The sequence below is a fragment of the Camelus ferus genome, chromosome 12, assembly GCF_009834535.1.
Source record: "Camelus ferus isolate YT-003-E chromosome 12, BCGSAC_Cfer_1.0, whole genome shotgun sequence".
NCBI classification, from domain to species: Eukaryota; Metazoa; Chordata; class Mammalia; order Artiodactyla; family Camelidae; genus Camelus; species Camelus ferus.
This window is the reverse complement of record NC_045707.1, coordinates 27,592,999-27,608,279: the sequence shown is the minus strand read 5'-3', so window position 1 is coordinate 27,608,279 and position 15,281 is coordinate 27,592,999. Positions and strand designations below refer to the sequence as shown.

General features: G+C 36.6%; 1 protein-coding gene across 6 annotated transcripts in view; it reads right to left on the bottom strand.

Moving 5' to 3' along the window:
- The window catches only part of PUS7L (pseudouridine synthase 7 like), a 142,664-nt gene extending 127,402 nt beyond the window's left edge, over positions 1–15,262 (bottom strand). For 4 of the 6 annotated variants that reach the window (XR_004324573.1, XR_004324574.1, XM_032493275.1 and 1 more), the window contains exons 1-5: positions 13,697–13,953; positions 11,281–12,206; positions 5,014–5,173; positions 3,310–3,502; positions 291–389 (exon numbers count right to left, since the gene is read on the bottom strand). Coding sequence is in view for 4 of the 6 variants with exons in the window: in XM_032493275.1 (XP_032349166.1) it covers positions 291–389; positions 3,310–3,502; positions 5,014–5,173; positions 11,281–12,206; positions 13,697–13,767 (1,449 nt within the window). In the remaining 2 variants the exon portion in view is untranslated. Of the gene's footprint in view, positions 1–290; positions 390–3,309; positions 3,503–5,013; positions 5,174–11,280; positions 12,207–13,696; positions 13,954–15,139 lie in introns of those variants that run through there. The other 2 variants (XM_032493278.1, XM_006190290.3) reach the window with 2 other exon arrangements.
- Between the last annotated feature and the right edge of the window lie 19 nt (positions 15,263–15,281).

Sequence of the window (15,281 nt, the reverse complement as noted above, 5' to 3'; positions counted from 1 at the left end):
TAAGTTTCCTCTGAATCCTCTATTCAGATCAGTAAGAATCTGATGACTGTTGGTCAATTCCCTGTTAAGTCGTAAACAGGTATTAAATACAGAGGCCTCTCACACAGTTTGCTTTCTTCTAACATGATACCAAGAATATAGCGGCTGCTCCGTAAATGTTCACTAATGTAGCATATGGTACATGTACGTGTCTGTATACATGTATTTATATGCTGGGTTAAGAAAGCAAGGAGCTGGCTTATTTAATACAACTGACTAGACAGATAGAATCACCTGTTAAAAATCCATACCATTTCTCTCTTCAGCAAAGCCAATCCAATTTGGTCTGTGTGAACTTTTCTTCCCATCCCAAATCTCTGCGGTCCATAGTAATTCACAAACCCTTTACTCTATAAATACAAAAAAAAAAATCAATTAATTAAAAATGTATTGTTATGGACTGCATGCCTGTGTCCCTCACCCCACCCCTGACGAAATTCATATGTTGAAATCCTAACCTCCAGTCTGATGGCATTTGGCTGTGGGGATTTGGGGAGGTAACTGGGTCATGACAATAGAGCCCTCATGAACAGAACTAGCACCCATATAAGAAAATGCCATGGAGCTGGCTCACTCTTTCTGCCCTGTGTGAATACAGTAAGAAGACCATGCAGGCACCCTGATCTGAGGCTTCCAGCCTCCAGAATGATGAGAACTAAGTTTCTGCTGTTTAAAAGTCACCCAGAATATGGTTCTTTGTTATAGCCCCAAACTAAGACAAATAAATACAATTACTGCACCAGAATATGTAATCAAGTCTTTCTCTTCCCATTTCTTTTGATAAAAGAATCCTGTCATTGGCAATATACACATGGAGACCAAATGGACTGAGAAATGCTATGCAGTTAAAGAACAGAAAGGAAAAGAACAAAGGACTGAATGTCAGAAAATAAGTGGAAAAGCTTTAAAAATACGACAGCTTTCCATTCACATTACTGAGTTTTCTGGGACATCAGACTTTTGGTGCCAAGACCAGGGCAGTTCTGGGAAAACTGAGATGAACTGGTTACCTAGTACTGGATCTGCTCTTTGCCCTGAAGCTCTTTTTGACTTTGAGACTCTTCTGCTGTCTGGGGATGCTTGAAATAAGAAACAGATTTATTTTTAAACACAGCAAGCCCTGGCTCCTGGTTTGTCTGTTATCTCTGTTCTTCTGAAGCCTGGGCAAGACAATGGCATGGTGTCACTTCAGCAGGAATAGAAAATTGTAATTTACCACTGTAACCATTAAAGACATTGGTCAGTGGTTACATGTGTTCTCACAAAGCCAATACCAGGCCCAGGTGGTTTCTTGAAAGAAGATAAGAGTCCTCTACACTCACTCGATGAGGAGAATATATATTTATTCACCCAGCAATTATTATTCAGCAGTAACTCCAGGACTGTTCAACAAAAGATGCTAAGACAATCTGTTAGCAGCTTGGTACAAAAGGAACTGTGTCCCAACCTCTTGCCATTCTCAAAAATCAATTGCAGACAGAAGAAGGACTCCCTATATTAAATCTTAGAGTTAAATATTTTTAATTATTTCAATTTTGTAAAAATAATATTAGACAATATCCTACAAGCACCAGAAGAGTGTTAAGTACCCCTTCAAATTACTTAGGTTTGGTTATAACAAAAGGTTTATAGCCATCAGAGTTATAACCTTTTAAACCAAAACTCCAAAGACTTATTTTCAGGACTTTACAATTTCCCTCCCCTCATCGTAAGAACTAAAGGAAAGTTGGCTAAAGCTAAGATTACTCCTATTGGGGATTTCAAAATAGGCAATTGTATATCCATAAGGCCAAACGAAAGACAGGCAATGAATGCTGTCAGAGTTCAGAAAACCCCACTCCCTTTTTAAAGGGATAATTTTCTAACAGTTTTTCAGAAAAAAAAAAAAAAAAAATTTTAAGTAGATCTGAAAAAAAAGGAAAAAAATCATATAAAGAGTATACAATTAGGGAACACCTATCACAGGTTAATGTGATATATTTTTAAAATCTTTAGTTGGAAGATATTTTCCTGACTATAAAGCATAATATTGATTAAAACTTGGTTTCTGTTTATTTGTTATCCTGCTAGAGAGGCATAAAATTGTGTGAAAAGGTCTTTGTGGTCAGAAACTTAGATCAGTGTTTCTCAATGTTAGCTGTAGAGCAGAATTACTTAGAGGTTTTTTTAAAATGCTAATGTTTAAGCTGTATTGCCAAATGTTCTTATTTAATTGGTTTGGGAGTAGAGATAGACTGCTGAGATTTTTTAAAAGCACCCAGGTTGAGAATTACTGGTCTGACGGGGATTGGCAAACTATTAACTGGCCCACAAGTCAAATCTGGCCCAACCCCTGTTTTTGCAAATAAAGTTTTATTGGAACACAGCCATGCTCATTCATTTATGTACTGTCCATGTCTGCTTCCACACAATAGCAGTAGAGTGGTTGCAAAAGAGACCATATTACTACAAAGCCACAAATATTTATTATCTGGCCTTTTATAGAAGTTTGCTCACCCGCAGTCTAGACAATAAGATTGAAGGCTATGGTTGAATGTGCATATTTAGATGCCTGGCAAATGTCATTTAAAAACTTATGGTAAGTATTCTTTGATAACTATGTAAGTTTAAAAAGCTAAAGCTCTAAATGTTCTTAGAAACAATGAACAGTACATATGTAAACTTTAAAAATATGTGCAGTATATTGTGTATATGTATTTACATGCAATATATTGTATATGCGCAAATTGTAACAATTCTACCTAATAAAACTGAAAAATGAAAAAACTTACAGTAAGTAATTTTTACTGTAAGACATAATAAAATATATATGATTTATCATTTGTATATGCTGAAACAAATTTAAAATTAGATTGAAAAGAAAAAAGACTGTGTGTAATTCTGAAAAGTATTGTACAAACTATTTACTGAAGATTTCTGAAAAGAATTATTGAACAAAGTTCCCCCAAATCAGTTCCTTTGCCTAAAATACTACTCTATATGACAGATACTTAAAAAAAAAAAGTCTTTTTATACAGACAGTCCCCTACCTAGGGAAATCTACACATTTTTTTAAATTACACTAAAGTTGTGTTTTTTTCAATACAAAAATGTACTAAGAAAATAAAAAATAAGCCAAATGGCCCTAATTATCATTTAAAAAATAATTATACATGCATATAAAAAGAAAAGGTACAGAAGAAAAACAAAAATCTCCCTTCTTGCTCTAATGTAGAGAGGGACTATAGCAATTTTCCTAAAGTACTCTATTTAGAAGTGGAGTTTTCTTACCTTAACATTTTCTATTGCCTCCAAAATTCTCTCTCTCAGGTTTGCAGAATCATTTATTTGATTTCTTAAATTTCTGATGACAATATCAAAGTGATTTCCTTTGAGCTGGCCAAGTCTAAGGGAATCATCTACAGACCGAATATTAAATACACTCATTCTTTTCTTTTCAATTTCTTTTTCAATATTTTTCAACCTATAAATGATAAATGACACAGACTCAGTTAAACTTTACAGTTAAATAATTAGTTTAAATGTTTAAACATGTTTAAAAATTACGTTAAAAACGTTAAAATGAGAAGAAATTAGTTTAAATAAGGTTTGAATGACAGTTGGCAGATGACCACTTATATCAGAATACCAAAACAAAAATTGGGAAGATATTTCAAAAATACATTTTTCATTTATTTCAACATATGTACACTAAAAAACCATTATCATAGGATTACATTAATAGAGTTATTTTCTACTTCTGCTAAAATCTCACTATTAGTTGAAGGGTAATTAAAATCTCGGACCCATAAACCAAATCAAAGTACTCTCTCCTCCTAGAAACTGATAACATGTTTTGTCTTTGATGGTTAAAAACTAGTTTTTAACATCTAAATACCTTTTAACATCTGGAGTCATGCTCTCTCACTATCCTGCACCTCTTGGCCACAAAGACAAAAGTGTAAACATTTTTTTTTGCCCCTCATATAAAAGCTTAGAAACATCTACCAGCAAATGGTGGATATTTAAACATCTGAGTGACTAAAGATTAATATATCAGTATTTACATCAAGTTAGGCAGAACTTCGGTCCAATGATTCAACTTTTTGAACTTTATCTTAAGGAAAGTATCCATAAGGCACAGATTTAAGTACAATAGTATTAATCACAATAGTAGTTATAGTGAAAAATTGGAATACATTTCTATATTTAAAAATAGGGGAATATTAAATATATCAGTCTATATAATGAACCTAATTTTGAAATATTCCATGACATAAATTTTCATTGAAAATACTAATTATTTTATTTTTATAAGTGAAATATAAATTGCACATACAGTATGATTTTCACATATATTAAAAAAATGTATAGCATGTGTATGTAGTCTAGTCTCTGGAAAAAGTCTGGAAGGAAACAAACATCAAAATGTCATTATGGTTATTTCTGAGTAACAGAATTTTTAGTGACATTTAATTTCTTTCTTATACTTTTTCTATTTTTTATATCCTCTATAGTGAACATGTACTTCTTTTACAATAACAAAAAATATTTTTTAAATTTGATTAAGCTGATGGGAGGCTAAATATGAGTACTTTACATTCTACTTAACAAGGACTTATTTTAAATATAAGAAACTATGACAAGAAAAGAATAAAGTAGTATAGTAATTAGAAAAAAAGATTTCTAAGACACTGTCCTGAATCTGAATACATATATGAATACAGAACAGGATATTTAGAAACAATTTAGATCATTTAAAATCATCCATTCTCAAAATTTCTACCCTAAAACGACTTATAGTTTCAATGTAAATTTAAGACGTAACTCTCTTTAGAAGAAAATTGTATTATTAATGCAGAATGTGCTGTAAGTCTGTAATCAATTTACTATTGATAATGAGGTTAATATGCTCCCAGTATTATTCTGAGTTTTTAATATTTATTTATTTGAAGCAATAAGAAAATAAAGTTCTATCCTGTAGCATCTTATTACCTCTCTGGTGTCACTTTTCTAACAACCATTGCTTGATAAGTGATGGCTTTCTTGTCTTTAAGTCCCGCGTAACTAAAATCCGAAGGAATCACACCGAGTTTGATAGCCAAAAAACCAACTGCTTCAAACATTTCCAGATTTTCTTTTCGTAGGGTAAAGGCTGAAACAAAAACAATATCCCCGATTACAAAAAAAAAAGCAGCAAACATATCAATTACATTCTTAGCAAACTAACAGATCAATATAATGAACCAAATCATTGCTTTAAATAAGGAGTATTTTAAAGTCAAAATACAAAATCATTTAAATATAAAACTTTTTGGATTTCTGCTCTCATTTTTAAAATGCTAGTTGGCTCATTAAAGGCTTACAGAAAAAAGCAAACTCCAAATTCCCTAATTTGGCATTCATATTGGCCACAATCTACATTTCTAGCCTTCCATTCCTATATCCTACAACCCTAACATGTGCCACTTCCATTCCTATACCCTACAGTCCTAACACAGAGAACGTCTCATAATCATTGGAGGGGCTGGAGCCTTCCACAGCTTTGTGCTTTTGACACTTGAGTTCCTCTGTCTAAAACATGTGCTAACCTCCATTTAGTACTTGCCGCTTTAAGATCCAACAGCCACAACAGTTCTCCCTCAAATTCTTTTCAGCTTCTCAAGCCTGAATGCTCCCAAAGCAGGGATCACGTTTGTTTTATTAACCATTATGTCCTCAGCTAAACACATGGTAAGTATTGAATAAACGAACTTTTCAAGGAGCCAGTGTCAGAAACCTGCATGTCTCCACGCGTTTTCATTATCTATATCATGACGGTGAACACCATGTTATAATTTACTTCTTTACGTTCATCCACCCCATGACTGGGAGTTCCAGGCCAGCAAACCAGTAAATAAAACAGTGCTTGCTTCCTGGTAGGTACTTAAAATGTCCACTAGATGAGAGAGTGGAGATTACAGAGGAATAAGCCCAGAAACAACTGCCACCAAAAAAGCCCCCAACTTGATGGCCTATATAACCAGCCGGCAGTGACAGTGACAGAATACCTCCATCCTCAGTCCACAATACTTACGTATAAGATGCTTCAAAACACTGCCCTTTCCCAGCCAATCGTGGAAAGGAAATTCAGGGGTTTTCTGCAGAATAATTTCTATTGTGTTCCACTGTTATAACTGCCATCAGCAGTTATAAGGGTCTCTCTCACAAGTGCTCTAAGAATAATGACTATTTAGCATAAACATGACTCAGGAAGTAGAAAGATGTGAAATTTTTCTATCTGTCTGTCTGTCTGTCTATCTATCTTATCTATCTCTGAATGTGTGAAATAGCAAAACAAAAGCCTGTAACATCCATACTTTAGAAACCATGTTGTTTAAAAGAAGGATCTGTATGTTCTTATATACCTCTATATAAATAATCTTAAAAACATGAGAATAGCAGGTTTCAAAAAAAATTACCATTTATGTAAGTTTTAAAAACCTGCAATGTTTCAATATTTGTACATATTGTGAAATGATCACCGTAAGTCAAGTCAACATTCATCAGAGTTACAAAAAATTTTTTTCTTGTGATGAGAACTTTTAAGATCTACTTTTTATAAGTAACTTCCAAATATACAGTATAGTATTATTAACTATAGTCATCGTGCCATACATTATATCCCCAGGACTTTTTATTTTGTAACTGGGAGCTTGTACCTTTTGACCACCTTCATCCATAAATAAAAGAGATAATTTAAGTATATTTATATTTTTAAAAGTTTGTATTAAATTGCTAATAGTTTAAATACAATTACCACATAAACAAAAGTTGTTTGGGGGTCACAATAATTTTTAAGAGCTATACTCATCCTGGAACCAAAAATTTGAGAACTAATTAATAACAATGTGAAAAAAAATACAGCAGTTCTTCAAATATACCAAATCTACAGACTAGACCGTCATCACTAAAATATCTTACGAGTAAAAGTGTTGCAGTAGCCCGGCCAAGAGTTGCAAACCATGAAAAATAGACCAGGAAAGTTTATTACATAAACGAAGAAGGCTAGGAGAGCAATCCTTATCACGTGTTTGATAACCAGAGTCCAATGTGTCAAATCTGTCCCTGACAGTCTGCGTGTGTTACTCACAGGTCATTAGGCAAACTCAGCCATCTAAGAAGGAACCTCCAAACTGTTTGAGATGATATCAGTTTGCTGAAGATCAGCCTTAGTGCATAAGCATTTTTTTATCCATGAAGATATAGAACTTAGAATAGAAATATTTAAGATAATCAGATCCACGATTCTTAGTATTTGTGTTAATGAATCTGGGTCTTATGTACTTGAAATGTTTAAGATAATGAGACTTAAGTAATTCCAATTAAAAATATCTAATTGACTTAAATTTGTGTTTTTACACTGAAATCTCACTAAATTAGTCAGTAATATGGGAACAAATAAGAAAACTTAAAAGTCACCAAATTTATGTTTATGAGACTTACATTTTCTTAATCACTTGGAATAACCCAAAGTATTTTAAAAGAAAATCAACTACACTAAATTTTAAAATTCAATTTTAGAGACTTCTGCTTCTCATACCATGTTGGAATAACTGGTACTAGACTTGAACCCCAATGTAAACCAATAGAAAACTAGGCAAAACATATAAAACACCTGTTTTTAGACACTGGACTACAAACAGCCCAAAACTAGCACCCAAAGGAAAGCAAAACAAGTGAGGTAAGTCCTAAAATACCATGGTTTTCTGACTAGAGGTGGTCTTCGGGTCAGAGAGCAAGGAGGAGGAATCCAGGTAGAGCACAGTGGTCTTGCCAAGTTAAAAGGGGAGAGGCTGGAGTTCAGGAAGGCCCAGCGAGCTGGAATTCATGGGGCAGAGTAAAAGCAGGCTATGCAGAGAAAGTTTCAGAAGCCTTACGTGATCCCTTGAATTTGTTGCTGACTGGTAATCTGCATGTGCCTAGAACTAAATGCTCACTAATGCTGTGTAACAAGTCATCCCATCCCAAACCCTGCTGGCTTACAATGTTCACTTATCTCTGTTTCTGTGGGTCAGGAATTCAAGAGCACCCTGGTTTGGTGGTTCCAGTTCTGGCTCTCTCATGAGGCTGCAGTTAGATGTGGAGGGCTGCCTGAGTATCTTCACAGGATGGTAGCTGGCTTACCCCAGAGTGAGCAATCCAAGAAACAGGAGCAAAAGTGCAATATCTTTCATGACCTAGTCTTAGATGTCACACACCATCACTTCTGTCAGTTTCCACTGGTCACATATGCCACCGTGTGCATACCACAAGAAGATTACTGAGTGTCTTCTCGGATGTTGAGAACCACAATCCATCTTTTGGCTCTAATACTTTATGTCTCACCCCCATTCAAAATATACTTATTCTTTCCCAATGTCCCAAAGGCTCATCCCATTAAAATATCAGCTCAAATTTAAGCATTTTTTTTCATCTGCATCAGGTCCAGTGTGGATAAGCTCCTTGGACACATAGCAGAGGTATATGACTGCCCTAGCATAAAGCCTACTCTGGAGTTCCCTTAATAAAACTCAAGATGCAGCCTCAAATGGATCTGCAAATTACCTCTTTCCTGCTAAAGCAAAATTCAACACTCCCTAAAAGAAGACAAAGACACACAACAAGGTAACACTCACAATGTTTGACCTCCAAAAAATACTACTACACATGCAAAGAAGCAGGAAAATATGACCCATAAACCAAATAAAAGTCAGGCAACAGATACAGAACCAGAAGCAACAGAGATGGAATTAGAAGACAATTATTTTTAAAGACCCATTAAAAATAGGCTCAAAGATTATAGGAAAACATGAACATAAGAAGAAATTGAAGATCTAAAAAAAAATCAAATAAAACTTCTAGAGCTAAGAAATACAACACCTAAAATGAAAATTTCACTGGATGCTTACATTTTTTCATACAACTCCTTCTTCAAAAAAAGTGTCTAAGAAAACAGTATAGCACTGCCTCAAACAATTAAACACAGAATTACCGTATGATTCAGCAATTCCACTTTTGGAATATATACCCCACAGAACTGAAAACAGGAACTTCAACAGATATTTTTATAGCCAAGTTCATAGCAGCATTATTCACAATAGTCAAAAGATGGAAGCAACCACGTCCATTGGCAGATGAATGGATAAACAAGATGTGGTATATACATGCAACAGAGTATCACTCAGCCTGAAAAAGTAAGGAAATTCTAACAGATTCACAACATGGATGAACTTTATAGACCTTAAGCTAAGTGAAATAAGCCAATCACAAAAGGACAAATACTGTATGCTTCCACTTGTATGAGATTCCTAGAACCGTCAAGTTCAGAGACAGAAAGCAGCATGGTGACTGTCAGTGGCTGAGGGGAGTGGGGGCTAAGAGAGTTATATTTAACAGGCATGAAGTTTCAGTTTGAGAAGATGAAAAGATCCTGGAGATGGATGGAAGTGATAGAGGTACAGCAATGTGAATGAACTCAATGCCATTAAACTGTACACTTTTAAATGGTTAAACTATACACTTAAAATGGTAAATTTTATGTTATGTATATTTCATAACAAAAATAAAAATTTTCTTTTCAGTGTTCTATTTTTTAGATAGGCTTACTTATTAAGGATTTTTTTCTTACATATAAGCTATTTTTGTTCTTACAAAAGGCTGGCCAAAGCAAAATCTGGGATAGGCTGAGTTTATCTTTGTCTTTTCTCTTTGTTCTTGGACTTGTAAGTATCCATGTGTCTTTATACCATCCTCTGGTGAACCATCAATTCCTCCCTTAATTATATCTCTCCAATTATTCAGTTTCTATAAAACTAGTTTAAACTAATACAGAAAAAGTTTCCACAATTTTTTGGTTCATTAATTCAAATACTGTTAGAATTTCAAGTGGTATAAAACCTATAGCTGCTTAAATCATAGATCAGCAATTCTCCCTGCTACATGCAAAACTAAGTTTTGTTTTTCCTTCGAAATAGATTTATTTATTTATTACATGCCCCATGTGTCAATTCCTATACTGGCAGCTTTCTCATGGAAAAGGCAGGTCCCACAACCAGACAAATTTCCAAGAGAGAAGACACCAACATCTGAATAATGATTACGTACTAAACATTTGCATTCATTATTTCATTTAATCCTTAGGGTATTACTATGAGTGAGGCTTTACTACTCCCCATTTTTGAAGTACAACTAAAAGTTATGAACTGTTAAGTAACTTGCCCATGGTATTATTCTTTCCATTTTTACATCTGTGGAAACTAAGTCCTAAAGATGTTGAAAAGTTCATAAATCTTTTTATGAACTAAAGTCATAATGTGAAATAAAACCCACATAGCTCCAAGGTCCAAACTCTTCATTCACATCACAGAGTCCCTACATAGTACAACCCTGTTTCTGCACCACACACATGTGTGCACATCTGGGTTGCTGCTTTTATCCTCAATGCTTTGCTGTTGACGTAAAAAAACACGACCATCTGAAACACCTGTCATCCTTCATGTAGGATACAGGCCAGTTAAACCTGGTCAGCTGATCTTGTAGAGTGACATTTCAGCAGGTCCATCCCATCCTAGGAAGTGAATGTAGTCCCTAAAACAGTGACTCTCAAACTGGTGGTCCCCAGACCAGCCGAGAAAGCATCAACTGGGAATTTGCGAAAGCCCTACTCCAAATCTTCTAAATCAAAAAATTCTGAGCACAGGGCTCAGAAATCTCTCTCAGCAAGTCCTTCTGGTGATCAGGATGCACACTAAAGTTTGAGAACTTCTTTTCTAAAACACTGACAGAGCCAAAGGAAGGAACCCCCTGCAAGGTTTCAGGTCCCTTACCTTGGGCAGCGAAGCCCAGCTGTTTTACATTACAAGGTGTTCTCTCCACTTTCCCAAGCATCGCAAACATAGTCTACTCTCTCCAAATACTTAATTTTAAGTAAGATAACTTTCAAAATACGAAGTCAAGATTTACCCCTCACATAAGACATATTAAGCACAAAATAACTGCTTCAACCTTATACGTTTGTGACTATGTTAACTATAAACGTGTGTCAATTATGCTTTCATCAATAAGGTTAATTTTTACAATTAGTGTATTTTGAAAGCCTTTATCTTCCATTAAAAAACAGATTTAGACATTCGTTTCCAATATCCCTCTGAACAAGTCTATTTAATTCATCTGAAATTATTCAGCTTTCACACAATTTTAACTAAGTTTATCTAAGAAAATGGTAATGATTTATCAAATTACCTGTGTAGATATCTTTCCTTTCCTGGCAGTCAAGAGACCTTTTCCTGTGTTTGTGTGTTTTTTCACGAAATCTTACGGTTATCACTACGTTTGGATTATCAGCACTGTAATTTGGTCCAGGAAAAGATTTAGTTTCCACAAGATTTCCAAACTTTTTGTTGACAAAATGGTGGACAGCTTTTCTATGGTCTTTGTTTCTATCAGGTTTAAAGGTAAATTTGGAATTTTCTTTCTTCGCATCCAAATATTTAAAAAAGTCAAATGCTTCTTCTTCAGATACTAGGTGACAGAGTTCTTTATACTCAAGATTTGGTTTTACAACAATTTCACTGTTTTTTCCTACAGTTATTAAAAAAGGAAATTTCTGCCTAACAGCACTATGCAAAACAGCCCTCTGGTTTTTGTCAAGGATTCTGCCCAATGAGAATTCAGGAGATGATCCAATTAACTCAGTTTTAGAATTCCACTTCTCTTTTACATCACAGGCAAATTGATTCAGTAATTCATCAGTTTTTTCACCTAACAAGGAGCCTAATACATCAATGTCTTCTTCTTCACATGTGGAAGTCCCATCTTTGATAGTATCTTCCTTTTCTGAACCAGGCTCATAATTTTGGTCATCATCGGAGCACCCAGCCAAAGTACTGACTTCTTGGCTGCTTTTCTCTTCAAAGGACAGATTTTGAAGCTCTAGTTTTGGTTTTTTAGCCAAAGTATCTGGCTCAGGTAGTAGTTTATTAACCTTGCAAATAGGTTCATCACTGGCTTTATTAACTAACTGTCCCTGTTCATCAATCTCAATAACAACAAAGTCACTTGGCGAGCTTTTTATAGTGCCATGAAATCCAACGTGATCAGTAACGAAACACAAAGAACTAAACCTGATTCTAAAATCTGTATCCTCTTCCATTCTTAAGTAACAATGCCTACAAAAGAAACAAAGAGACAGTTAATTACCAGGAAGAAAATCTCTGGATAACAAAAGAGAAATAGATTTGCAGGATTTATTTAATTCTCTTTCTCCTTTTCAATTCTGAGTCCCCTTAAAAGACATTAATAATTTAATTTCCTTCTAAAGATCATGTACATTTTGACTCTCTTATACCAAGATGAATTAACAAGGCAAATTTTTTCTGGTATATCTGGTGATTTACAACTTGACTCTTCACCTACTCTGGGCTTCCAGCTATTAAAATTACGAGATTAAAATAGGTCAGTTTCAAGTTCACTTTTAAAATTCTATTTGTAGGCCTACAAAGAAGAGACTAGAACATAGGGCTGTTTACAATGATTTGTCTAAAACCCATGCCTGAAACCTAAAATTTCCAATTCCAGAGAATCTGTGGCTAGGTATTTATATATGGAAGGACAAGGATGGGAGAAGGCAAGAGGAGAAGACAGGAAGAGAGTCCAAATTGATGGGTAAAAGAAGTTCTAAAACCAACTTGCAATGTGATTATGCTTCAAGGTAGGCTTAAATTATTCCTGGACCTTAAGCTTTCTTGAAAGCTCAGATACAAACTTTTGAGTTTGACCTGGAGGAAAATTCCAGTCATCTCTCTCTGGCATCAGAGAGAAGAGATCCTCTTGAAGCAGTAGACAAGAGAACAGTCCTTTGGGGAAACCGTCACTCATTCTTCACACAACTCATGGCCATCATGTAAAGTGGAGCATCAGGACCCGTACCACTCAGTTTTTTGCGTTAAATGCACTCTCCAGGTAAGTAACCATCATCTGGACCTTCTTCCCATTTCTACAATGTGTGTTACTAATCTGAGCCAATGTAGCAAGCATACCCACCCCCACCATCCTTTCTAATATGCCATGTGGGAATCACTGGCTACTTTTCCTTTCAAACCCACCTCCGGACCTGGAGGTTGTAAATACTATCTGTTTACCATTGCTCCTTCCAAGCCATTCCTTTCTCCTCTATCTCCCCAAATCCCATTTCCTTTGAGGTTCATGCCATCAGGCTCTACAGTTTGCTGTCATCCTCTCTCTGGTCCCAGAACAATTCTTTATTCACTGTGGACTTTAATACCTGGTTTACTGTCTTCCTATCCAGCATTACCTCCACGACCACCCACGTGGATCATGCGTTTAATACCACAGTTTCTCAATCTCAACCTCAAGTCCCTTTCATTTCATCTCAGTCACAGCTTTGACTTTCTCATCACCAAAAATTGCATCAACTTTAAGCCTCTGGCTCTCTAACTACCCTTTTATCCCTTCTTCCTAGTACTTCATTCTAGAAATTCTCATACATTGGGAAGGCCTCTAATCTCCGCTTCTATTACCAGTCCACTATAGTCCTTCTATAGTGCCCAGAATGATGATTTAAAATGAAAATTAAATCATACCACAACCCTGTTTAAAACCCTCTAACCACATGCATAGTAAAATCCAAATTACTTACCCTGGTTTCCAGAGACTTTTAAGATTCTGGACTCTGTCTAGTGTCCAAATGTATCTTGTACCTTTCCCCATTCCCTGCTATACTCCAGCTACACTGGCCTTCTTCAGTTCCACTGTGCCAACTGCTCCTACTGATTAAATCGGTCCCTCCCCATAACACCCTCAAAGAGGTCTCTCCGGACCAATAATCCAAAAAAACCAGCAAGCTATTATTTTTAACAAAACCCTATTTAATTTTCTGCAATTTTCTATCTATTAATTCCCTTCATTGTTTATTGTATAACTACTCCAACTAGAATGGTTGCTCCATGAGAGCAAGGATCTTGTATCAAGCATAGTAGGCACACAGTCAACACTGCCTGTTGAAAAAATGAAACAATCAGTACAAAATAAGAGCTGTAAGAGAGAAGAGGAAGAAGGGATCACTTCTGCCTATGATAACCAGTAAGAACTGACCAAGTCCTCAAAACAGTTCAAGAGACAGGCATGAGGCAGAGACATATCACAAGTGATGCACAAATAAGATAAGCAGTGTGGTAGAGAAAACTGAACAGCCCGGATACAAAGCAGCGGGAGAAAACGTTTTCTAGTACAGTTCTGGAGAATACAGCTGGATGAGTCCCAACCTAGGTGAGATACTAGGTGAGATACTGCACGCCTTGTCAAGGACTTAGAATCCAGTGAGTAGTCAATGGATGGCCACCGCAGGTGTTTGAGAAGGAAAATGACACAATGCAAAAAGATGTTTTAGTAAGATGCCTAACGGCACTGAGCAGGATGAATCTGATGAAGAGTTAGAGGAGCCGGAGAGCAAGACGATGCGATCAAGAGCTCAGCGGCGGGACTGGCCTTGAGAAGAATGACGACCTACTCTTTAAAGGAAGAAGATACGAAGACATTTTAAGCCAGTGGAATAGGCAGAATAACTTGAGGAGAATACAACGATGAGGGAATTACAACCAAGCCTCTTAGTAAGGGTGGAACCGTGCTGGAGGGCAGCCAAGGAACCCATGTGGAGATAAGCGCAAATGTTCAGTGTTCCTATGCCTCAGACGTGCTGACAAGCGTGCGGGCCGCACAGGGAGAGGGCAGTCTGGCCACCCAAGGTTGGGGAAGATTCCGGGAGGATGCTAGAACAGGAGGATAGTAGCGCCTCCTCTTCCTTCCTCCGCCTCACTCACGCCTACGTCTCATTTCGGCCACCAATCCACAGGACTAACGTCTCCCGCCCGCAGCCCTCGGGCGCGCCCATAAGTATCTGCAGACACAGCCAGCAGCTCCACTGCTCTCTTCTCCTCCCCGACCCGCGCTGTCCCAATACTAGCTCGCGATACTAGCTCACGTCGCCCTCCTCTTGGGGGCAAAAGGTGAGGGTCCCAATGCCAATCTTGTCATCGCCCCGTACACACACCCCATGCGGCACGAGAAGCTCGAACCCCCGTACCTCACGGTCAGGCGAAAGGCAGTCCTCGGCACTACGCTGCGCGCATGCTCGGAAGCCTTAAACTAGCCTCCGACAGAGGCGTATTTAAAGGGGCAGGCTCCCGAGTAAAGAAGCGCGTTACAAGATACCGGGAATTGCTCAC